Raw genomic sequence first — 25,356 nt, 5'->3', positions numbered from 1 at the left:
GGCCTTTGCCCGACCGCAATGGGAGGCCACTGCCGGCTGTTGTCCACTGTCACGTTGCTGATCGCCACCCCGTTCCCACTGTCCAATGCCCGGATGGAGGTGGCCCGGACTCCACGGCCGAGTGGATTCGCAGGGCTTCACGAGAGCCGCCCAGGGAGGAAAAAGAGACGAGAAGGACGTGATGCCCATGGGCCACGGGGAGCTGCGGCGCGGCGTCCTACGTACTCCCTGCCCATCTTCATCTGCTCCTAGCCCCAGTCCGGGTTAATCGTCCGAAGATGATCAAGAAATCCCTCTTCTGCAGCTTGCTCTGGCCCGTCCGGGTCCGTGTTGCTGCCTCCCCTGAAGGACGCAGACGCAAACGACGCAGCTGTTTGGAGCATTGAGCATTTTGAGCCCAGCTCGACAAGCGCGGTTTTGGTAGACGATCCGAGGGGGCGCAGAGAGACATTTCCTTCACCTTCAGACGATCTGGTAGAACCGAGTCTCGTACCCGCGACACTGATCGACCGCCAGAGAACACAGCCCGACGCCGTACCAGCTACGAAACGGCGCCGTCCCGCCCGCATGAATTCCCCGACATGAGCTTCTACCCTTGGCCCGCGCCCCTGGCTGATTTCCAGCTTCCCTCCTTGAGGCAGTCCAGCCGCTCTTCTCAAGTCATGGAAGCCACACCTGTGATCTCGGGGGGTCCTGGCGACAACCTTCTTCAGCGGCACAGCATGAAAGATCGCCTCTGAGCCACAAGGACGTCCGATTATTCCCAGCTTACGCCACCGCATTTGCCCCTGTCAGGTGCCACTTCTTGAACACTGCCTGTGGCTAGTTGTCGCTTTTTTTTGCCTGCCGGAGCCACAGAAGCTCGTATGAATACGGGAGACCCAGTGGCTCGTGAGTCGCACCTCGTGCTCCCCGAGATGGGCGCCTTCCGCGGTTGTACCGCGGTTTTCCCCTCCTCTGTTTTACAGAAACACCGATAGACCACATCGGATGCCTCTGGGCTGGCATCCCTGCCGAGCTGGAATCCCGTTGAAGAGCCTGACGCAGCCGGCATTCCTTGGGTACAAGTGGCTAGAATGTGGGCCGGCATTGTTCACGAAGGGGCACTTTACACGCCCGCCCTCTCGACGCGCCGGCGTTTGCTGTGATGCTAGCGACTCCTGGCGTTGCTCGTGGTTCGCTCCTTCGCCATAGCATGATTTTCAGCCGCTCACCTCAACGAGACTCACACTTGGGATGACCGCCCAACAAACTTGCATAAGCTTGAACCACTTACACGCAGCAGTCTGCCTTGGCTAGCGGGTGTTAGCCCGCGGTAGGTTCTCTTGACGTCTTACTCACTGCCGTTGCCATGGATTCCCCCCCCACGAATCCGCGATTCTCATTCCCCTCCCCACGGTCGCATTGCCGCCCGCACTCGGTCAGGAGACGACGACTCCAATCGCAGGGACGACGACTTTGCATCGCATCACATCACAGGGGCTACGCAAGTCGGACCCCCGCCCGACAAGGCTGGCGGTAGTCATCGGGCATGAAGTGTAAACATCGTCGTCTATTTGCGCTGAACTTCGCGTCTCATGTTTCATCTATCTGTAGCGTCATGATTACCCATCCTTCGTGGGGTGAGCCGGCGGCAGCCATTCTCCAATGAATGGGGTGAGGGAGGTGCTAACTTGTCGTTCGCCTCACACCGCCCTATGACCCAGTCGCAGACCTGCAGCTGACGGCCAAGTCCCGGGGGAGCCCATCAGAAAACCCCATTTGCCGCCAGACACGAAAAGCGGTCGTGCAGCAAAATCTCATCTTGCCTAATCAGCATGTCGAAGCTGCACTTTGCTTGACCGCATTCTCCTTCTCATCATAGCCCTTGACATTCTCTGCCTAAACCTTCTCGAACTCGGCGTAGTCGTCGCAGCCTGTTCGTTTTGTCAAAAGCGTTAGTGACGGCGTCTCCAAGATGCGTAAGATTGGCCAGTCCGTTTTCTCCTCTCCAGTCTCCAGGGTTTCATCAAGAAGAAGCAATGCCAACGGCAAAAGAAAGTGGGCTCAGGTATATCCGTTACCTTCAAAGACGTAGCTCTCGCGGGTCCAGACGTGCATCTTGTCCTTGCGGAACTCCTCAAAAGACCACTCGCGCCGGTCGAGGTTCTCCGGGCGCTTGTAGATGTAGGCCGTGGTCTGCTTGTCCTCCTCCTTGCCGTCCGCACCGCGGACCTTGACGGTGACGACCTTCTTCTCGTACTCGCCGCCCTCGAAGAAGTCGAGCTTCATCACGTTGACGTCGGTGAGGCCAGTCGCGTAGATGCCCAGGACAGAGCCGCCCTTCTCGGGGATCATGCCCGGGTAGTCGGCCTTGTTGACACGGTGGCGGGTGTAGTCGTGCAGGACAGCGGGGGTGAAGGTGTAGAGGTCCTTGATGGCTTGGGCAGGCTTGCCGTCGCCTTGGGTCACGGTGAAGAAGACCTTGGGCTCCATCTGCTTGAGAGTTAGTGAAGTCCAACGGTGATGTTCGGGGCTACTGAGTCATCGATACTGACCAAGGTGCCTGTTGAGAAGCGTTAGCATGTAAACCAGCAGGTAGATGAGCCAGACTTGCCGTAGAAGAATGCAGTGTGCTCTCCGCTCATTGTGACGTTCGATATCAAGTTGGTGACTGAAGTGAAGTTGATGTGTGTAGGTTGGTTGATGATCCTGGGTCGGAGTCGTTGTGGTGAGCAAGAGATGTTTCCGAAGAAGGTGCGCTGTGGGGGGGCATATATATGCGTCTTGTGAGATTCTGTGTTATTGTAAGTCCACAGAAATGCTTCTGGAACGGATGGATCTTGCCTTACCCGTCTTCTGATGTTTATCGCGATATTTGTTGAAGCGATACAAGAGACAAATAAGCCAAGCCGATGGCAGAAAGTTACGCAAGCATTTACCTTTGTCTATCCCACAAGAAATAGCCAGTGAAACGAGAAAACATAACATACATACAGCAAGCTTTGCAATCGAACAAACGTCAAAGACCCCGGAACTGAAGGAAGGTGGCCGGAGAGTGAAGTGCGATCCCGGCCCACCTCCGGATTTCCGGCCTCCACCTGGAGAAGCCGCCGGGCAGACGCGATAAGAGCTTGATGGCCGCGATAAGAGCGTCCCCAGCTTGCCCCTGCTACAATCGCGGGCCGGCTGCACTCCGGGTGGATACCTCTTGCCGGATCAATGTTCTTACAGCGCCTAGCGCCAAATGATTTGGCGGCTGCTGCCCCCAGCTTCGCGACGGCTTTGGGAAATTTCGAAGTTCGGTCGAGCCTGGAGCGTAAAATCCAATTAGACAAGCCGCGCGACCTGTTGGTGACTGGGAACCATTTTGTCCGCCTCCCAACAACGAGGCGCACCTAAGAGGCAGCTGCAGGCAACGTCGAACTCTGAGTAATTCACTGTCTTCTTCTTCCACAGCGACTTTTGATTTTTTCTTCCTCCTTCATCTACAAACCCGACTAGATACCCCTCCAGCCCCGGCGCGCGCATCTTCATCTACCTCAGCCTCGCCGCGACACGACCGATCCACGACATCTTTTTTTCCCACGCATGGGAACGAATCACGTGTCCCGAAGGGGCCATTGACGCCGCCATGTCTGGCACCACCATTGATGATATTGTCAAGCGACTCAGCACTCCCGAGACAGGTACGCTCCGCCGCGACCTTTGCACCCTCCCTCTCCCCCACGATGCGATCTCACGATGCACGACCCCGCTGCAAGGCGCATCGCTTCTGATGGTGAAATGTCTGACATGTGACGTCGATAGATGCAAGAGTCAAGGTAGAAGCGGCGACTACCTTACGCGACAGTATCGACCACTACATTAACGGTCCCATCTACGCACCATTCCTGAAGAAGCTCGTCCCTATCTTCATCAATACCCTCAGAGGACCATGCATCTTCCAGAGCAGCTCCCCGGAGCAGGTAAGCTGCTGTGTTGCACAAGGTGGTACGTACCCTGCTGACCTTGATGGAAGAAACTCCGGAACTGTATCCTCGAGATCCTCCACCGACTGCCGACGACGCCGACACCCCCCGAGGCCTTCGAACCCTACGCCGAAGAAGTCGTCGACCTGTTGATGCAATTGGTCCGGACGGACAATGAGGAAAATGCGACGTTGTGTGTTAAGATCATATCTGATGTCATGCGCCATCAGCACAAGGTCTTGCAGGGCAAGGTCCAGGCGTTCCTCAACCTGATCCAGGAGCTCTTTGAGCAGATGGAGAAGGTCGTCCGCGAGCAGTTGGACAACACCTCTCTCGCCACGGCATCAAGCTCTGGAGCCCCGTCGACCCCAGGAAGCTCTCAAACGAATTTCCAATCTCCTCGACCGGGCTCGCCCGTCGCGTCTGTCACAGATCTTGGTCCGGATCCCCAACAACAGAACCGGATGCTGCTGAAAGGCATGCAATCTTTCAAGGTCCTGTCAGAATGCCCAATCATAGTGGTTTCTGTCTTCCAAGTATACCGCACGACCGTCGCTACGAACGTTAAGGCCTTCGTTCCGCTCATCAAGGGGTTCTTGTGCCTTCAGGCAAGCGCTCAGAAGCAAGCTCATGCCGACGCCAAGGCCAGGGGTCAGATCTTCACAGGAGTCAGTCCTCTCATTAAGAACAGAGCCGCCTTTGGAGAGTTCATCACCGCCCAAGTTAAGACTATGAGCTTTTTGGCCTACCTCTTGCGCCAGTACTCGCAGCAGCTTACCGACTTCCTCCCGACCCTCCCCGAGATTGTGGTACGGCTTCTCCAGGATTGCCCTCGTGAGAAATCAGGTGCGCGCAAGGAGTTGCTTGTTGCTATCAGGCATATCATCAACTTCAACTTTAGAAAAATCTTTCTCCCTAAGATTGATGAACTCCTCGACGAGAAGACTCTCATTGGCGATGGCCTGACAGTGTACGAGACGATGCGGCCACTGGCCTACAGCATGCTTGCAGACCTGATCCATCATGTCCGCGACAGCCTCACACCGGAACAAATTCGTAAAACGGTCGAGGTATACACCAAAAACCTGCAAGACAACTTCCCGGGAACAAGCTTTCAGACTATGAGCGCCAAGCTTTTACTCAACATGGCGGAGTGCATCGCAAAGATGCCCAACAAGGTCGACGCACGGCACTACCTCATCATGATCCTGAACGCCATCGGTGACAAGTTCGTGGCCATGAATCGACAATACCCCAATGCAGTGAAGCTCTCGAAACTCTACGCCCAGCAGGCCGCTGACGGAACCCAGGACAGCTACCTCGCGGAAAAGGACCACCCTCCGGATTGGGATGAGACAGATATCTTCACTGCCATGCCCATCAAGACTTCAAACCCTAGGGATCGAGGGGCAGATCCTGTTGTTGACAACAAGTTCCTCTTCAAGAACCTGATGAATGGTTTGAAGAACACCTTCTACCAGTTGAGGACCTGCAACGTCAACACCAACGTTGACCTGACGAACGCTCCAGCACACTGGCAGGACGTCGCTTACGGTTTCACTGCCGAAGAAGTCAATGTCATTGTGAAGCTGTTCAGGGAGGGAGCATATGTCTTTCGCTACTACGAAATTGAGAAGCCCGCCACCGAGTCTCAGTACATGTCACCAGTCGAGTATATGGCCAACTTTTACATGGTTTCTAGCAGCAAGGAAGAAAAGGAACTTCTTGAGACCTTTGCAACCGTCTTCCATTGCATAGACCCCGCCACGTTCCACGAGGTCTTCCAGCAAGAGATTCCTCACCTGTACGACATGATCTTCGAACACACCGGTCTGCTCCACATCCCCCAGTTCTTCCTCGCCAGCGAAGCTACTTCACCTAGCTTTTGCGGTATGCTGCTGCGCTTCCTGATGGAACGGATCGACCAAGTCGGTTCAGCGGACGTGAAGAAGTCGTCGATTCTTTTGAGGCTGTTCAAGCTGGCTTTCATGGCCGTCACGTTGTTTGCCAACCAGAACGAGCAAGTCCTTCTTCCCCACGTTGTGGATATTGTCACCAAGTCCATCGAGCTTTCGACCAAAGCGGAGGAGCCAATGAACTACTTCCTCCTGTTGAGGTCACTGTTCAGAAGCATAGGTGGTGGGAAGTTCGAGCACCTCTATAAGCAGATCCTGCCGCTTCTCGAGATGCTCCTGGACGTCCTCAACAATCTGCTCATGGCAGCAAGAAAGCCTGCCGAACGGGATCTCTACGTTGAACTGTGTTTGACCGTGCCTGCGAGGCTGAGTAACCTGTTGCCACATCTCAGCTTCTTGATGCGACCACTTGTCGTCGCGCTACGAGCTGGAACCGATCTCGTTGGTCAAGGGCTGCGGACACTAGAGCTCTGCGTCGACAACCTCACTGCAGACTATCTCGACCCGATCATGGCGCCAGTCATTGATGAGTTGATGACAGCCCTGTTTGATCATCTTAAGCCGCATCCCTACAGCCATTTCCACGCTCACACGACTATGCGCATCTTGGGCAAACTAGGAGGCCGCAACCGCAAGTTCATGACCGATGCACAACCCCTCTCGTACAAGAATTTCGCCGACGACCCTACCAGCTTTGACATCCGCCTCGTTGGTTCCAAGAAGGACAGAGCGTTCCCTGCTGAAACTGGTGTGGATTTTGCGATTAGGAAGTTGATGGAACAGCCAAAAGGCAAGGGCAGCCAGTCTCGCCAATATGACGCCTACTACAAGAAGCAGTCATTTCATTTCATCAAGTCTCAGCTCAAGATGAGAATCGGCTTCGAGAATCTGCCCGACGATCTGCCAAGACTGGTGCGTCTCCAGGCACAGGACTTGCTTCACAAGAAGATTGACTTCGACTTCGCCGCCTTCGAGACATCTGACCGGGACAGATCGATACCCAAGAAGGACGAGCAGGATAATTTGCTCCGGCGTTTGCTCAAGGCCATCATGTTCGCCGAGTCCTTGCCAGAGTTCAAGGAAGAGGCCAATGCTTTCCTCATGAACATCTGCAGACACTTTACCATCATTGAGGTTGGACGCACTCTAATTGAGATGAAGCGAATCCTGAGTCCATTCAACCCGAAGGCCGGAGAGGGCCCGCTCTTCATTGACACTCGTGTGTTCTCTGACGCCATTGTGGAATCTTTGGCTTCAGACCATCCCGATGTGCGGGAGGCTGCGCAACGCGCGATTCGTGAGGTTTACGACTCCGCCGCCACAATCTTCGGATCCGATCAAAACGTGGCACGGCTAGCATTCTTCAGCCATCTGAGCTCCACTTTCTGCCATGGCTGCTACGAAGAGGAGTGGTTCACCAAGACGGGCGGTTCTCTCGGCATCAACTTCCTTTTGACTGAGCTGGACCTTGGCGACCAATGGATCTTGAGCAAACAAACTGAGTTCATCAGAGCGCTCATGTACGTCATCAAGGATATGCCCCAGGATCTTCCGGAGAAGACGAGGAGATCTGCGCAAGCCACATTGGAGACGCTGCTTCACAGGATTACGAAGAACATCAAGAAGGAAGATGCCCTGCCCCCGCAACCCTCGGCTCAAGGTCAAGCGCCCCAAAGATCTCGTCTCGCCCAGATCTGCATGCAATTCAATACCGAGTTGTCGCACATGAATCGCCACGTTCGTGAGACTGCCAAGCGATCCCTGGAGCTGATCGCCAAGGCAGCCGGCTGTGCCGTATGGGAGGTGATTGAGCCTTACAAGGAGCGTTTCCTCCAACCCATCTACTCCAAGCCTCTCCGTGCCTTGCCGTTCCCCATCCAGATCGGCTACATCGACGCCATGACATACCACATGACCTTGAGAAAGGAGTGGGTAACGTTTGACGACAACTTGAACAGACTACTCATGGAGTCACTGGCTCTGGCTGACGCCAGTGACGAGTCTTTGGCCAACAAGCCTGGGGAGTTCAGAACACATGAGTACATTGTGAACCTTCGGGTCGCCTGCATCAATATTCTCAGCACGGCGACTAGTTTCGAGGAATTTGCTCCGCTTAAACAAGGCAGCCACCCGACTCGTTCAAAGGTTGTGTCGGTCTTTTTCAAGTGTCTCTATTCGGACTCCAAGGCTACGATCGATGCAGCAAATAGCGCCCTCAAGAACACACTGGAAGCACACCAAAAATTGCCCAAGGACCTGCTTCAGGGAGGTCTTCGACCGGTGCTGGCCAGTCTGCAAGATGCCAAGAAGCTGACTACACACGGGCTCGACAACCTCGGTCGTCTCTTGAAGCTACTTACTACGTACTTCAAGGTGGAGATTGGTGCCCGTCTACTCGACCATGTCAAGGTTCTCGCCGCCCCAGAGGTGCTTCAGCCACTCGCCTTCACGTTCTTTGAGCAGAACCAGCAGATGAAGATCGTTGCAGCAGTCTTCAATATCTTCCACCTCCTGCCCCCACAAGCAGAAGGGTTCAAGCAAAGACTGATCGATCTGTCTCTGGAGCTTGAGGAGAAGCTTCGTCGCACCCACGAGAGCCCATTCCGCGCGCCTCTTTACAAGTTCATCAACCGCTATCCTAATGAGGTCTGGACTTATCTTCTGCCCAAACTTGAGGATCTTAAGTACGGACGATTCCTCTCTCAGGTCATCCGACATCCAGAGAGTGCTCCTCTGCGAGAGACAGTGGCTGGCAACGTACAGGCCCTGATCGACTTCTGCAACAGCACCATCCAACAGAACAAGGACACAAAGTTTGTTGCCGTTGTAAACGCCATCCAAGTCCTCTACTCATTGACTCTGTCAACTGGGTCAGACGCTTGGTTGGAGAAGAAGGAGCACCTCAACTGGCTGAAGGGTGTTGGCAAGGAACTAGAGAAGCAAATGCGAGCACACACTCTGTCGCCCAACCTCAGACTTCCTGCATGCCAAGCTTCAGAGCAGCTGATGTCCATCTTCATCAAGTCGCTGGAGCGCAACCCGCGAGATCTCGAGCCTCTCTTCAGCCTGGTGGACTCTGTGACGACAGACGACTTCCGCACCTCGCAGCCTCTGATAACCTACATTTACAAAAACATCATCAGCAGCGACTCGGTGGAGTTCTGGAAGGCCACGGTACTCAGGTGTCTGGAATCCTATCCCGCCAAGAACGTTTCCCAGAAGATGAAATGCTTCCTCCTGCACAACATTGTCAATCCAATTGTTGCCATGGATGTCCAGCGACACTGGAATCAGCCTCCTCAAACCAAGGGCCGGTTCATGGACAAGGCCATCATCGATGCGATCACCGCTAAGATCTGGAAAACGCATCAGGACACAAGCCAGCATGACTACGACGATGTCGCACAGCCTGGCATCGACCACACTAAGTTTGAGGTTCTCCAGCTGTCGGCTATGCTGGTGAAGTACCACTCCCACATCTTCCAGGAGGCGAGAAAGGATATCATTAAGAGTTGCTGGACTTTCATCCGCCTTGACGATGTTATCAACAAACATGCTGCTTATGTCGTCATAGGATACTTCATTGCCTTGTATGAGACACCAGTTAAGATCGTCACTCAGGTGTACCTATCCCTGTTGCGAACCAACCAAAATGAGGGTAGAGCCCTTGTCACGCAAGCTCTCGAGTTGATTGCACCGGTCTTACCGAAACGCCTTGGAACTCAGCCCAATGACCGCAACGCCGGCTGGGCGTTGGCGCCACGAAAGATTCTCGCGGACGAAGGTCAGAACGTACAGCAAATGACAAGCATCTTCCACTTCCTTGTCAAGCACCCCGACCTGTTCTACGAGTCTAGGGATAAGTACGCTATGCTCATCATCCAATCTCTGAGAAAGGTTGCTGCCCCTCCCAACCCATCCAACGAGTCGAAGAAGCTCGCACTTAACATGATGTGGTTGATCTGGCTCTGGGAACAAAGACGCGTTGAGGGCAAAGGCGACGCCGTGACACGCTCAATTTCCGAATCACCACAGTCCAAGAAGCGGAAGCTGGACAGCGACCAGCCCATGTCCTCGCCTCCAGCCGCTAGGCAGGCTCCTGAGAGGGCGGAATACGTCATTCCAGTGATTGGTCGGCAGAGAATGGTCAAGTACCTCGTTGAGTTCATCGCCCAACTCAATGAGCGTTACCAGCTTCCCTCCACGCGGACGCGAGACTCCGTCGCCACGAACGGCCCGGCTATGCCGCCTGCTTCCACCGAACTGTGCAAGAAGGCCATGTCTCTATTCTACAACCTCCTTCAACCTCAGTACTGGGGAGATTTGGATGTTGATCTCTTCCCCAATGTCACCGATGTCGTTTTGGCCAGCGAAAAGACGCAGAACATTCTTTCAGCAGACCCTGCCGACAAGGAGAAGTTCGACGAGAAGTTCATCACGAATATCATTAACACTCTCCAAGTTGTTCGCATCATTCTCAACTTCAAGTCGGACGACTGGATCGCGCGAAACATGACCCACGTTCAGAAGGTTTTGGACAAGGCTCTCAAGAGCGAAAATCCTGAGCTCCAGGATTGCTTGCATCTCGCAGACAAGAAATACGACGACGACCGCGATATCAAGTCGACGATCAAGCGAGTCCTCGATGCGGTACCAGAGGATGTTCCAATGGAAGACGCTGATGCCGAGGGCGAATCCGAATCTCAGAACTCTGAGATTATACAGTCTCTTTCGACCATCGCCGGCGAGGCAATGGCTGCTGGCCACTATGGATCCGGAGTCAATATTCTGTGGTCTCTGGGCAACCGAAAGCCTACAGTCATCGACCAACACATCCCTGTTCTAATGAAGGCTCTGCAGAGCAAGCTTGCGCGTGAGCATGTTCAGCACTACACTGCCGTTGCCAATCACCAGCCTGGCCAGCCCCCTCGAGCGCAAGATCCCAACGCGCCCACTGGAGAGATGTCAAGCTACGACCTTGAAGTTTCCACAAGCCTCATGCTCAAGGCTATTCAAGTCGTTGCTCTGCGGATGGAAGTCCTGGGTGACAACAGACGCCCCTTCCTAAGTGTTTTGGCCACACTTGTCGAGAAGTCTATGCACATTCCCCTTTGCGAAGAAATTCTTAACATGGTAGAAGGCTGGGTTTTCCGCTCTGAAGGCACTTGGCCTACTCTCAAGGAAAAGACTGCGGTGCTGCATAAAATGCTCTCTTTCGAACATCGACAAGACCCTACAATGCTCACAAAATTCTTAGAGCTGGTCATTCGCATTTACGAGGACCCGAAGATTACGAGGACAGAGTTGACGGTGCGCATGGAACATGCCTTCCTTATCGGCACCCGTGCTCAAGACGTTGAGATGCGGAACCGGTTCATGACGATCTTCGACAAGAGTCTCTCCAAAACGGCCAGTGCCCGACTCGCCTATGTGCTCACATCTCAAAATTGGGACACTTTGGGCGAAAGCTACTGGTTGGCTCAAGCATCGCATCTTCTCCTCGGTGCTGTGGAATTGAACAACAGCATCCAGCTTCATCACGAAGACTTCAAGACCCTTTCCATCACCCAGCTGTTCTCGATTCATGCCAAGGATACTAGAGAGCCTGCCAACATGTCGGATGACAAGTTTGACGCGCTGATGGCCTCTCACCGACGCTTTATGATCGAGCTTGGGGATGTCAAGGTTCGCGATCTTATTGAGCCCTTGACCCAGCTCCAACACGTCGACAACACGCTGGCTCATCAGCTGTGGATTTCTCTGTTCCCTATCTACTGGTCTGCGACGATGAAGGAAGAGCGCACAGATCTTGAGCGTGGCATGGTTGCCCTCCTCACCAAAGACTACCACAGCCGCCAGATCGACAAGCGGCCCAATGTCGTTCAATCTCTCCTCGAAGGTGCTGCCAAGGCATGGCCCGACTGCAAGATCCCACCGCACGTTCTGAAGTATGAGGCGAAGACGTATGATGCCTGGTACACTGCCCTTGTTCAACTCGAGAACGCTGCGATCAAGCCAGAAGTTGAGTCGGCGGTTGTCAGAGAAAGTAACCTGGATGCCCTCGTGGAGTTGTACGCTTCATTGCAGGAAGACGATCTGTTCTATGGCACGTGGCGCAGACGTTGCCAGTTCGTCGAGACAAATGCGGCCTTGTCTTATGAACAAAACGGAATGTGGGATAAGGCTCAGAAGATGTATGAGGCCGCTCAAATCAAGGCGCGCACCGGTGTTATCCCATTTTCCCAGGGAGAGTACGTTCTCTGGGAAGACCACTGGGTGCTGTGTGCTCAGAAGCTGCAACAATGGGAGATCCTCCAGGACTTTGCCAAGCACGAAAACTTCCAGGACTTGCTTTTGGAATGCGCCTGGAGAAACAACACGGAGATGTGGCAGACCCAAGAACATAGAGAGGCCTTGGACAACCTGATCAAGGGTGTCATGGACGCACCTACTCCTCGTCGGGCTTTCTTCCAGGCCTTCATGTCGCTTTTGAAGTACTACAACAAGCAGGAGACACCTCAGGAATTTGCCAAGTCTTGCGATGAGGCCATTCAGCTCTCTATTCGGAAGTGGCACCAGCTTCCGAAGCAACTCACGAAGGCTCACATCCCGCTTCTCCAGAACTTCCAGCAGCTAGTCGAGTTGCACGACGCCAGCGTCATCTGCAACAGCCTTGCTAGCACCAACCAGTCTAATCTCGACGTCAAATCAGGAGAACTCAAGCTGCTGCTCGGTGCTTGGCGTGACCGTCTGCCTAACGTCTGGGACGATATTACTGCTTGGCAGGATCTCGTCACTTGGCGTCAACACATATTTGGCCTCATCAACCAGACCTATCTGCAGTTGCTGCCTCAAGGGGGTGGTCAGAATGCTAGTGGTGCGTCTTTCGCGTACCGTGGTTACCATGAGACGGCTTGGATCATCAATCGGTTCGCGCATGTTGCTCGCAAGCATAGTCTGCCTGAAGTTTGCATCACGCAGTTGAGCAGGATCTACACTCTGCCTAACATCGAGATCCAGGAAGCTTTCCTAAAGCTGAGAGAGCAAGCCAAGTGTCACTACGAGAACCCTGAAGAACTCACGAGCGGGTTGGATGTGATCAACAACACAAACCTCAACTACTTCAACCCGCCGCAAAAGGCCGAGTTTTATACGCTGAAGGGCATGTTCCTGGAGAAGCTCAAGCAAAAGGAGGAAGCTGATTCCGCCTATGGGACGGCGTTGTACTTCGACATTACCGCTGCCAAGGCTTGGGCCGAATGGGGTTACTTCAACGAACGCAAGTACAAGGAGGATCCATCAGACATCAACTCTGCACGACAAGCTCTCACGTCGTACCTGCAAGCTGCCGGAAGCTACAAGAACGCAAAGTCGCGGAAGCTCATTGCCCGCATCCTGTGGCTTCTCAGTCTTGACGACGCCAATGGATCGATCGCCGCCGGCTTTGACGACTTCAAGGGCGAAACCCCAGTCTGGTATTGGATCACCTTCATTCCTCAGCTCCTTACCGGTCTCGGCCACAAGGAAGCTCCAAGGGTGCACCAGATCCTCGTCAAGATTGCCAGGTCCTATCCCCAGGCGCTTTACTTCCAGCTTCGCACCAACAGGGAAGACATGCTGGTTATCAAGAAGAACCAAGAGGCTAAGGAGAAGGCCCGCCAGCGCGCTCAGTCAGCACAAACCAACGGCAAACCCAGCGCATCACCACAACAACCCAAACAAGACGGTGTTGCCAAGCCTGACGCCTCCGGCTCAAGACCTGGAACTGCCAGCGGTGGTGATGCGAATGCTGCCGTCAAGACTGAGGGCAATGACGCCAACGGCACTGCGGCCACAGGCGACCAGGCATCGGCTGCTGGTCAGAAGAAGCCGCCTTGGGAACTTACGGAGGAGATCATGAGTGCTTTGAAGACAGCCTTCCCTCTGCTTGCACTGTCAATGGAGACCATGGTCGACCAGATTCAGAAGCACTTCAAGTGCCCTCCCGACGAAGACGCCTATCGACTCATCGTCGCCCTTCTCAACGATGCTCTCGCATATGTCAGTCGAATGCCTTCTTCCTTTGCCAAGGACGTCAAGCTTCCTTCCGCGACCGAGACCAACATTACCCGCTTCGCTGAAACGATCCTGCCTGCTCACATCAAGAAATCATTTGAAGCAGATTTTGTGGATTTCAAGCCGACAATGTACGAGTATATCCACAAGCTTCGCCGGTGGCGCAACAAGTTTGAAGAGAAGCTCGACCGCAGAACTACCCGCGTCTCCTTGGAGCAATTTTCGCCACATCTGTCAGAGTTCCGTTACCAGAGGTTTGACGATGTCGAGATACCTGGACAGTACTTGCAACACAAGGACAAGAACCAGGACTTCATTCGCATCGAGCGCTTCTTACCCAATGTTGAATTGGTAAGATCAATCAGTGCATCGTACCGCCGCATCCAGATGCGCGGACACGATGGAAGTGTCCATTCTTGGGCTGTCCAGCATCCCGCCGCAAGGCATTGCCGCCGCGAGGAGCGCATCTTGCAGCTGTTCCGACAATTGAACCAGACCCTGGGCAGGAGAAAGGAGTCCCGTCGCCGCGATCTCCAGTTCACTCTTCCCTTGATGGTGCCTCTGGCGCCTCATATCCGCATCGTCCAGGAGGACACTTCATACATCACTCTTCAGAGCGTCTACGAAGATCACTGCCGGCGTCACGGCATGTCCAAGGACGACCCCGTGCTCTTCACCATGGAGAAGCTTCGCGGCGTCCTTGACACGAAGAACTCGAAGCATGCTGAGCAAAGCGCAACTGCACGTCTTGAAGTGTTCCACGCCATCCAGGAGAAATGGGTTCCTCACAACCTAGCCCTGGAATACTTCCAGAGAGCCTTCCCCGATTTCACCGAATTCTGGCTGTTCAGGAGACAATTCTCATACCAGCTTGCCGCCCTCACCTTTATGACATACATCCTCTACATGCATAACCGATACCCGCAAAAGATCAATATCGCCCGTGGATCCGGTAACATTTGGGGCTCAGAGCTCATGGCCTACATGAGCGCCGCCAAGCCTTTCTTCCATAACCCGGAGCCAGTGCCATTCCGTCTGACGCCCAACCTCCAGACGCTCATGGGACCTTTGGCGACAGAAGGCATTTTCAGCTGCGCTCTGATGGCTATCGCGCGCTGCCTCACGGAGCCAGAGTACGAGTTGGAGCACGCCCTCACGTTGTTCGTGCGCGATGAGATGATCTTCTGGTTCACAAGCTCCCACCGAACGGTCCAGATGACGGAGAACCAGCTCCGCGAGTCTGTGCAGGTCAACAGCGACTCAGTCGTGAAGCGTGCAGTTAGCCTGGCGCAGAGCCCGGTTGGCAACCTACCAGCCAACCAAACGGTGATTGATCTGGTCGCTAAGGCCGTCAATCCCATGAACTTGGCCCAGTGCGATGCGCTCTGGATGCCGTACTTGTAAGAGACCAGCTTGTGGAAAAGCTGGCGGGGAGGAATAGAGAGGAGAGGAGAAGATGATTATACTGTTGATTGATCTTGTTTTCTGTATTATTTGAGCAAGGCGTTCTGGGATGCGATGGGGACGGAGGAAAAGGCATCCGATTCTGCGTTGGGAGGACTCGGGAAAATGAAGCTTAGATGACGATTCCCTGTTGTACTTGTACGGCCTAAAAGTTAGGCCCATCATCAGACCCCTACTGGAGCAAGTTTGCTCCGCTAATCAGACTGTTTATTTGTTGAAGAAGAACTGAAGTTGAATTTGCCTTTGAATTGATGAGTTGATGTGCTTTGAGTTTTGGACGAACTGAACCTTCACGCGCAGCCTTAGGGAGGCGGGAACCGGGGAACTGGGGTCGATCTGGGGTCCGGTTGCAGGTCCAACACCGGGAAGTCGGTGACAGTCCGAACTCGCTAGTCAGTGGTCGGTCAACCACAGCCGATATCCCTGTCACCTCGAAAACACCCCGGTCAAACGCCTTTGAACGCCCTTATCAACGGCCACCGGCGGAGCCAAGCTTGAGCTTCCTTATCGGGGCACCCTTCCTCGAGATGGATGACGATTTGTAATCCCGGGGTCCAACTGGGGCCCCTCGATTCTTTCGTACTTGGTATCTTTTCCTCTTTCCCTACTCTCACTCTTATCTTTAGATCGATCCCTTCTCTCATATCGTTGGGATCTCGGGTCGGACGTCGTTTTGGTCTAAAGAATCTTGGCCAACCCGTTACACGACGTTAAACGCCCAACCACTACGACGGCACACACGGTCACTTTCGTTCCCATGCCGCCGATGCAACCGACGACAGATCTGCCGTTCAAGCCTTATCGCCCACCGTCGTCAAAGATGTCTGCCGCCACAATGGACAAGAAGCCGCCTCTGAACCTGGAGCACCATTACTCCGATGTGACCAAGGCGAGAGAGCCGAGCAAGATGAAGGAGTACTACAAGTACTTTCAGATTCCGGGCATTGGTCAACTAGCTGGAGGTGAGTTCCTCAGTCTACATGTCTTCACTTCTTTTCACTGCAAGCCACATATTGGATCTGGATACGGCACTGATGGCGGTTGCATGGCGTCAATCGGTGCCATGTCGCGTGCGCGTCGTGCGGGAAGGATGCCGCAATACATGCCGCAATATACACCTTCCGTGACGTGCTTCCACCACCATGTTGCGCAACACCAATTCCCAAACTCAATTCACCAACCGATCCCGGCACAACGCCCCAGGCACCTGAGTCGCTAACCAATCGGGCGCCCCAGGTCTACCTCATTCGAGCTTGTTCCCGTTCGACACCCTCGAGGCGCAGGCCGCGAAGCCCGAAAGATGGGAGCCATCCCCGATCCCCGACGCCACTTACAGCGCACCCAACGGCGCCGCAGCAGCAACACTGCCGATCCGGGGCAAGACATCCGGCCGGGATACGAAAGAGGACGTCAAGGCGGCGCGGCACGTCACCGTCCCCGGTAGCGATGCCGAGCTCGATCCGCTCCGGCGCATTGACGTCGCCACGGCGCTGCAGTACGGCACCGCCGAGGGCTATCCTCCCCTGCGGTCTTTCGTGAGGCAGTTCACCAGGGAGCATTTGCATCCCAATGTGCCTTACCTTGGCGGTCCTGAGGTCATTCTTAGCTGCGGTTCTACGGATGGTTTTTCCAAGACCTTGGAGCTCCTGACGAACCCATGGAATCCTGCGAAGAATGACATTAGGGATAGACAGGGCATGCTGTGCGAAGTCTTTGTGTACAGTCAGGTTTTGACGCAGGCACTCCCTCGCGGCGTGCAGGTTGCGCCTGTCGAGATGGACAATGTGGGCATGATAACCTATGGTCCTGGCGGTTTGGATGAGTTGTTGTCTGGCTGGGATGAGGCCAATGGCCGGAGGCCGCATTTCATGTACACAGTGACGTGAGTTCTTCCCTGCATACGACGTTGCGGATTGGTGTTTGCTAACATTCTATCTCAGCATGGGCCACAACCCAACTAGTGGCGTGCTCCCTGTTGAGCGTCGCAAGGAGATTTACGAGATCGCCAGCAAGTACGATGTCATCATTGTCGAAGATGACCCGTACTGGTACCTGCAGTACCCGTCCGCTGCTGAGGATGAGGCCAGGCACAGAGGCCTTCCTGTCCCCGCCACTGCATTGTCGACTTACAAGCCCGTCAAGTCATCAGGATACCGGTTCCTGGACTCGTTGACACCATCATTCTTGAGCATCGATGTTGATGGCAGAGTCATTCGTCTTGATACCTTCTCCAAGACCATTGCTCCCGGATGCCGGTTGGGCTGGATCACCGCCCAGCCAGCCATCATCGAGCGTCTTCTGAGGTAAGCCAGTCCGCTGTCTCATACCCACAACCTCAAACGCTAACCGAGTCATAGGATTACCGAGGTCACGACGCAACAGCCCTCCGGCTTCGTCCAGTCGACCGTCGCAGAGCTGGTCATGGGCGAGCAACCCCCGGCCGTGCGATCTGCCTTCGCAGCCCTGACGTCGCGCCAGAAGCAGACGTTCGAGGGCTGGAAGATGGACGGCTGGGTCCGCTGGCTCGAGGGCCTCCGCGGCGTCTACGAGCGCCGCATGAACCGCATGTCCTCCATCCTCGACGACGGCGCCGTCCAGCTTAAGCAGTCGACGCCACGCAGCGTCGAGGACGCGGAGTGGGGCGTCGTCAGCAAGACGCGGCTGTACGACTTCGACTGGCCGCGCGGCGGCATGTTCATCTGGCTGCGCATGCGCTTCGAGACGCACCCGCTGTGGATGGCCACGGGCGGCAAGATCCTGCCGCTGATCGACGGCGAGAAGCTGTCGACCGCGCTCATGATCTACGCTACGCAGAAGCCGTTCCGCGTGCTGGTGAGCCCTGGGATGATGTTCAGTGCCACGCCTGCGATCCGCGCGGAGAGGGGATGGGCGTACTTCCGGCTGTGCTTTGCGGCGGAGACGGAGGAGAATGTGGACCGCTGCTCGGAGAGGCTTGCCGAAGCCATCCAGAGGTTCTGGAGGCTCAAGAAGGTGGAGGACATTGAGGAGTTAATTGGGGATCTGGTGACGGCCCAAGAGGACGCGATGGAGGAGGGGCTGGGCAATCTTGGTACTTGGATGGGGTGCTAAGCGAATGTTGAAGTGATAACGAACGTGATGATCTCAGTATTGATGCTTCCGAAACACATGGCTAGATAGCAGGCATGTCACACACTTGAAAGACAGGGTAGAATGTATAGAGAACTTTTTTGTAGCTACCTGACAGTAACTACGTTTTCCCAAAACCCTGACATGTACAAAATCAAGAAAAAGTCATAATCACGTGTTGGAATTGAGTCGTCACGGTCCAGGGCCAGACCAAACTTTTGTTGCTTTCAAGGGAATCATTTGTCCATTGATGAATTGAGGTCAACATTTCCTAGTTGCCATTACGCCTCAAGCACAAACCATGCTAAAATGTAGCCCCGTCCGTTTCAGAAACCTCCGTTCCACCACCGTCGTCAAAAACACCCTACCGAGGAAGTAATTTACTTCTTCTCGGCAGCCTTCTTGGCGAATACCGAGGCGTAGGGGTTCAGGCGGAGCATGACCTGCTTGTTCTTCAGGGGGTTCTTCTTCTGGACCGCGGAGCGGCGGGTCAGAGCGTAGCCCTTGGGCTCGTTGAGCGCAGACTGGGTCTCGGAGCTGTTGATGATACGGGCAAGGTCGGACTGGCTGACGATGTTGGACGGCAGCAGGAAGTCCTTCTTGAGGGCGCTGGGGGTGGTGGTGGAGCCGTAGATGGTGTCCAGGGCCTTGAAGGCGGCGGAGGTCCAGACGACGAAGCGGCCGAGGTGGCCACCGGGGGCGAGCTGGAGGAGGTTGAGGGCGGTGACGGGGGAGGACTCGACACCGGGGATGTTGCGGAAAGCGGTGACGAGCTCCTTGCCGTCGACCTCGGGGTCGTAGATGACAAGGGGACCGCGGCGCTGGCGGAAACGGCGGCCACGGAGCTTGCCCTTACCGGCACGGAGCTTCTTGGAGCCCTTGACCTTCTCGACGTCCTCGCCGGCACCGACGGTCTTCAGGAGAGCGACGGCAGCGGAGGTGCGGGCGACAGCGGCGTTCTCGAAGAGAGCAGAGTCGACGACCAGGGGAACCTCGGGGACGGAGGAGATCTGGTGACCGCGGGCCTGGAGGAGAGGGGCAACGCCGGAGGCGGCGATGGCGGAGACGGTAGCGTAGCGTCTGGAAGACTTGTTAGAATCGTCGTTCTCGTATATTTCCTGTTCTTTCCCCGCGGTGGGGCCTGGAGAAAATCTTACCTCTGGCCCTGGTTGACCTTGACGTGCCACTTGCGCCAGGTCTTGGTAGGGGCGAACATGCGACCGGAACGGCACATGTTACCGAAGGCGGCCTGACCGGCACGGTGAGTACCACCACCGGAGACACGGGGGATACGGGCAACAGCACGACCTGTTTGATGTTTCCGTCAGCTTGGGTGTTCCTCTCCCATCATCTCTCAGCAGCGCCTCTCAATCTCTTGTCGCGGGACTCGGGTGTGGAGGAAAAAACTTCGGCTCGAGCCCTCGGGTGGTTGATCCAGCAGCAGCAGTTCCGGCTCCTTCACGAACTTTCCTGCCCGAGGTCCCTCGCCGTCGTTCACCAATACGACCCTCTCGCCCTCCCTTCCAAGCAGATTCTTCTCGCGCGCGTTCGGATTGTCGGGGAGCACTAACCAGTTCCCCAAGACTCAGCAGAGGTTTGGTGACCGGCCTTCTCGGAGACGGAGTAGGGCTGGCGCTTGTTCTTGGCCATGCCCTTGTGAACCTCCTGGACGATATCGGGGCGGATAGGGCTCAGGAAGACGGCCGGCAGAGTGTGGGTGTTGCCGGAGGACTTGCCATCCTTGCCGATGATGGTGACGGTAGGTCTCGAAGCCATTTTTGATCGTTGATTGACCCTGTCGACGGAAGGACGGATTAGTTGTCTGCGAAGTGGGAAAAAGAGAAAGAGAAAGAGGAGAAGAAAATTCCAATTGCCGGGACGCCTTGCTGGTAGGGTGAACTTTTCGAGACGAGAGGGGGACCGAGAAAAATTCGCACGTACCTGGGTCAACGGTGGGCTTCAGTGCTGCTGGGTTAGTGACGGGGTTGAAGTTTGGCACTTTCTGCGTTCGCGATAAAATTGAATGATTTTTTTTTCCCTCTGGCTGCGTTTGGTGGGCGGAGACCCTAAGGTACGTACCGCTGTTAGCGAATTGAGCCCGGGCTGGGAATTAGGGTCACGTGTGGCGGGCGGGTCACAGTGTTGGAAGTCGCTCGCCGGGACGGACTGCTCCACATCGGCCCCTCATCGATTGTCCACCGATGAGATTTTGAGGGACTGATGTCTGCCAATTGCATTGTCGCAGTGTCAAATACTGAGCCTGTCCGTTCTTTGCGGGGGCAGGTTCCAATACGCCTTTGGCTGATGAAGCCCACTCGTCATTGAATTGAGGTGCATAGGCTTCTCTTAGACAAACAAGTCTGGGAACCTTATGGGGACCTCGAGCGGCGAGGTGAGAGTGATTGCTGAAGGACTGACTTGGAAGTTGACGCCCCCGTCGGATTTATCCCACGATCCACCCTTCAGAAGGCTATGAGCCCATCTTGCCGGAGTCAACAATACACCTCTTAACTTACAGCCCCTAAATATCACACGGACTGTATAGAAATAAAAGACTTACTTTCAAGGGCCCTCATCCGCGTTTTCAAGTTTCACTCAATCAGAGTACCGATCATATTCTCAAACCCAGGGGCTTTTTAGGAGGTTAAGAGAGAGGTCACTGCACTGGTTGTCCATACAGAGATGTATGCGTACACTGCATACGGTTGATACATTGCTATAGAGTACATAAACACAAAAGCAAAAAAACCAGGACAATGTGCGTAAAGTACATGCATATTTTTTTAATATCGGTGTAGTATACATAACGAATCGGACAGAACACAACGATCATTGCCGTTTACCCACTCCCCAAGCCTGCAACCACAATCACTACCACCATGCCTCATTTAACAACTACCTCCACATCCACAAACCCGACGCCAAGACGCTCCAGATCCGCCAACAAGCGTTGCAAAAAGAATGGCGTTGCCGACGTTTACGATGCCGGCGCTGTACAATAGGGCGATCGCTTTCATGCCGTGGACCACGATCACGGCGTGTCTGTGAGGTGACATCGCGTACCGCGTTCGTGGCCTGACTCTGTTCCGCTGGCTCGACCCAAGAGAGGAGATGACGAGAGGGTCCAGGGCGGGCGTTTGGCGGGTTGGCTCATTGCCTTCGCGGAGAGGTGCTGCCAGTTGAGGGCAAGGATTCTTATGAGTCGTCTGCTCGCACGAGAGAAAGTGTAGCCATGATGGGAAGAAGACTTAGGCGGCGCATGGCCTAACTGGGCGGACCCATAAGAATGAAATTGACTGCTTGCCTGAATATCGTAGATACGAACGCTGGAAGGGGGGGCACGCTGGCTTTATAATCGATTACTCGTATTAGAGACCATGTGACTTATAAGGACTGGAATCTCGATATGCCGTTACCCCTCAATCCTGAGGAAGCATGGAGGTGGTCAAGGTTCTGAAGTTCGTCAATGAAAACGCGGGGTGCAGGGACAGGCACGCCAGTGAGAGTTTGCGCGCAACGTCAATTGTCGAATGTTTTGTCGTATTTCGATGGGACGGCAGAAGTGATTCGGTCAGCATCTCAAGTCATCGGAACTCCAGGTATGGACGACTTCAAGCTGGGTGGGCGGTGCCTCTTGGTTGGCTGTACCACTTACACCAAAGCTCAGTGCAAGGTCTCGTCACTTCTCAGAGTGTCACGCGGCTCAAGTACAGAAGTACAATCACACAGCAATGTGTAGTGGGCGACGCATCTTTTGAGCGGGCGACTACGGCGCTACTTGTGCTAGGAACTCGAAAGGGATGGGATGGATCGATGAGCCAAAAAGATGAAGGCGATCGATCATTGAATCGTGCGCAAGAAATGCAAAAGAATTGGGCCCTAACCAGGGATCGAACCTGGGACCTCTCCCAGACTGAGATGTTGAAGACAACCCTAAGGGAGAATCATACCGCTAGACCATCAGGGCAGATTATACGATCTTTAATCGATGCGGTGTGCTGCCGGAAAACAGAATATGAATCTCTCATTAATACCCCGCAGCTTCTCCTTGACTGCAGTCTTCGGTTCGCAACCTCGAAATTGAGCAACTTGCCTCCGTTGACCCAGCCAACAGCAACCTCAACTGAACTCGTATCTCTCCCGCTTGGCCCACACTCATGCGCATCACCGAGGTCTACCAACATCTGGCGAATCAACTAAGCTATCGTCGCTATCAGGGGGCCCAAGACCCCTGTCAACACCTAAAAATGGCCCCAGATGGGCCAGAGATAAGCTACGCGTCCAGTGTCGCAATCGACCTTCTCAAAGTCGGCATCCGAGCCTCCTTGTTCCCGAGACTATATAAATACTTTTCAAGGACCCTTCGCAGTGCGCACGTTGACTGACAGTGGCTTGCGATAACACCCAAAAAATTCAACATTTTCAAGCTTGTCACGGGGGCGGGTTGTCAGTCACATGGTTCACAACACAGAGCCCGTCAACAACACCTGCACCTTCAGCTCGGGCAGCTTAGCTCCGATGGCGGACCTCCGCACCGACGAAACCTCGCCGTTCCTCCAACGGCCTGGTAGCCCAGCGTTGTCCCGAGAGGAGGACCAACGTCAGGAGCAGCACCCCGCGGCTGCACGGAAGCTTACCCTGGTCAACGGCCTGGCCATTGTCATTAGCCTGCAGATCGGCTCGGGAATCTTCAGCGTGCCCTCGCAGATCAGCCAGTTCGTCTCGGCCCCGGGCTACGGTCTGTTAGCATGGCTGTTTGGCGGGCTGCTCGTATGGACAGGCGCGGCGTCCTTCATCGAGCTGGGGTTGAGGATACCCAACAACGGAGGGATCCAAGAGTACCTCCGGGCGTGCTACGGCGAGTTTGCCGGGTTTTTGTTTACATGGGTCTGGTGCACCATCATCAAGCCGGCGGCGAACTCAATGATTGCTACCATTTTCGCCGACTACCTCACCGAGGCGTTCGTCCCGGACAACCAGCCACCGGAGCCCTGGTTATCAAAGGTAGTAGCGGCCGGGTGCATTGTCACAATGACGCTCGTCAACTGTCTGGGCGCAACAGCCGGCGCGAAAGCGGCTAACCTGTTCCTGTTCCTGAAAATGGCTGCCCTTGCAACCATCATTATTCTGGGGTGCGGCGTCTGGGCGTTCGGTCATGGGGAAGGGGTCCCTTCGTCTGAATACGGGTGGTTCGGCCAGCGGCCCGACCAACGTGAGGTTGGTCTGTGGGAGTGGCTAGGAAACTTCGGGACGGCAACCTTTGGGGCTCTATGGTGTTATGCGGGCTGGGAAATGGTGAGAGTGAACCCTTCTAACTATGCCAGGCAACCTGCTGAATGTTCCGTAGGTAGGATTTGTCGCGGGAGACATGAAGAATCCTCGTAGGGATCTGCCCATGGTGATTAATGGCTCGATGATGCTAGTCATCACTGGCTTCATGCTGATGAATGCTGCCTTGTATGTCTGCCTGCCAATGGGTGTCATGCAGAACAGTAGTACAGTGGCAGTGGTAAGTTTGCAACTCTTGTCAGCCAGCAGATGCTCGTGCTGACATCAGAATAGGAGTTCGCAAATCGGGTTCTCGGCAGCTGGGCCGGTGTCCTCTTCTCCGTAATCGTCTCCATCTCGGCGATGGGCGCTCTGAACTCGAATGTCTTTGCTACCGCCAAGCTAGTAGTTGTTGCAAGTCAGCGAGGTTATTTCCCCGCTGTCTTGGCGAACCTGCATTGCAGCAATGAGAAGGACGAAGCCGGCTATGTCGATGAACAACTCTCTGCTTTGCCGAGACTGCTCGGAGGACCTATCAAAGGCTTCGTTTCGTGGACGCAAAACCGACGTTGGCGCAGAAACGTGCCCATGTGAGAGTGACACCACCCAGCCGAGTTTTTAGCTGACGAGAGAAACAGTTTCCCACTGCTGCTGAACTGCGGCTTATCGGTTGTCTACGTTGTCGTGGGTAGCTTCAACGGCCTTGTAACATTCATTGGTATGTACAACCACTCCAGCTCCCAGGTCGTGGACTGACAGAATGCAGGCCTGGCGGCGTACATGATCTTCTTCTCGTCCGCTGTTGGGCTCATTCTGCTTCGACGGAGAGACCGTCGTGCACCAGTAGCGAAAGCGGCCGAGTACAGAACTTGGCTCATCAACCCCATCATTTTCAGTGCCATTAGTGGTCTGTTGGTGGTGAGAGGTGTCATCACGGATCCTTTACAGGGCGCGGCCATCCTCTTGGTCGCCCTCTTCGGCCTGGCCTTCTTTTCACTCAGATTCGGGTTGCGTGGCTTCACAAACAGGCAAGAGGCAGGATGAAGTTGTGCCCGGCGACGTGTGTCATTAGGGTATTGCAGCATATGCAACATGCTTTCTTCGTCCAAAATCTCATCGCCGGCGCGCGGTTGAGCCGGAGCATCGTACTGTGCTCGGACGGTTCTCGACACGCCAGAAAGGCGGCGCAGGATATTCAGAATTCTTACGAGGATGGAACTCGAAGTCCCCTTTCGAAGAGCGTTGCACAGGCCGAGGTTTACCTGCCTCCCCACGTTCGAGCCAGTACGCAGCCGATGTCATCAGCAGCTCGGCGAGCACAGAGAAAGCAAAGAGCCGAATGAGGCCTGTGAAACTTTGGGCGACGGCAGAGTCCGTGTTAGGCTCGAGTGCTTGATCGTTTCCAGGCGGGCGGAATCACATTGTGATACCAATACAAAATATTGAGACCCTGTTGAGGAACCAGAAAAGAGACTGCTGCTCTGTGTGACTACATGCTAGCTGATGCACGGTGCTAATTGAGCTTGGATGACCTCACTCACGGGCCTCCGTGATTGGCTTCAGAAGAATTGACTAGAACGATGTTTATGCTACCG

General features: G+C 54.7%; 5 protein-coding genes across 5 annotated transcripts; 3 read left to right on the top strand and 2 right to left on the bottom strand.

The window, feature by feature from the left end:
* Window positions 1–1,881: 1,881 nt before the first annotated feature.
* On the bottom strand, window positions 1,882–2,970 carry AIG2C (Protein AIG2 C; the record flags this gene model as incomplete). The annotated part of the gene is made up of 6 exons (XM_032028812.2): window positions 1,882–1,916; window positions 2,064–2,475; window positions 2,538–2,545; window positions 2,634–2,776; window positions 2,832–2,838; window positions 2,922–2,970. 6 exons carry the CDS (start codon window positions 2,968–2,970, stop codon window positions 1,882–1,884), a joined length of 654 nt encoding a protein of 217 aa, XP_031891243.2.
* Window positions 2,971–3,613: 643 nt separating this feature from the next.
* CGGC5_v003355 (Transcription-associated protein 1) lies at window positions 3,614–15,325 on the top strand (the record flags this gene model as incomplete). Its single annotated transcript, XM_032028813.1, has 3 exons — window positions 3,614–3,668; window positions 3,790–3,947; window positions 4,001–15,325. The coding sequence occupies 3 exons, from the start codon at window positions 3,614–3,616 to the stop codon at window positions 15,323–15,325; spliced, it is 11,538 nt and encodes a 3,845-aa protein (XP_031891244.1).
* Window positions 15,326–16,220: 895 nt separating this feature from the next.
* Window positions 16,221–18,475, top strand: CGGC5_v003354 (Aromatic amino acid aminotransferase; the record flags this gene model as incomplete). Its single annotated transcript, XM_032028814.1, has 4 exons — window positions 16,221–16,347; window positions 16,622–17,267; window positions 17,326–17,688; window positions 17,743–18,475. 4 exons carry the CDS (start codon window positions 16,221–16,223, stop codon window positions 18,473–18,475), a joined length of 1,869 nt encoding a protein of 622 aa, XP_031891245.1.
* A 398-nt stretch (window positions 18,476–18,873) lies between these two features.
* Window positions 18,874–20,269, bottom strand: rpl401 (60S ribosomal protein uL4; the record flags this gene model as incomplete). The annotated part of the gene is made up of 3 exons (XM_032028815.1): window positions 18,874–19,573; window positions 19,651–19,801; window positions 20,065–20,269. The coding sequence occupies 3 exons, from the start codon at window positions 20,267–20,269 to the stop codon at window positions 18,874–18,876; spliced, it is 1,056 nt and encodes a 351-aa protein (XP_031891246.1).
* A 2,679-nt stretch (window positions 20,270–22,948) lies between these two features.
* SLC7A6-1 (Y+L amino acid transporter 2) lies at window positions 22,949–24,805 on the top strand (the record flags this gene model as incomplete). Its single annotated transcript, XM_032028817.1, has 5 exons — window positions 22,949–23,788; window positions 23,841–24,002; window positions 24,056–24,351; window positions 24,400–24,479; window positions 24,528–24,805. The coding sequence occupies 5 exons, from the start codon at window positions 22,949–22,951 to the stop codon at window positions 24,803–24,805; spliced, it is 1,656 nt and encodes a 551-aa protein (XP_031891248.1).
* Window positions 24,806–25,356: the final 551 nt, after the last annotated feature.

Source organism: Colletotrichum fructicola (assembly GCF_000319635.2).
Source record: "Colletotrichum fructicola Nara gc5 chromosome Unknown KSG_Nara_v1_contig02, whole genome shotgun sequence".
Lineage (NCBI taxonomy): Eukaryota > Fungi > Ascomycota > Sordariomycetes > Glomerellales > Glomerellaceae > Colletotrichum > Colletotrichum fructicola.
The sequence above is the reverse complement of the archived record's forward strand: the minus strand, read 5'-3'. Positions and strand labels throughout refer to the sequence as shown.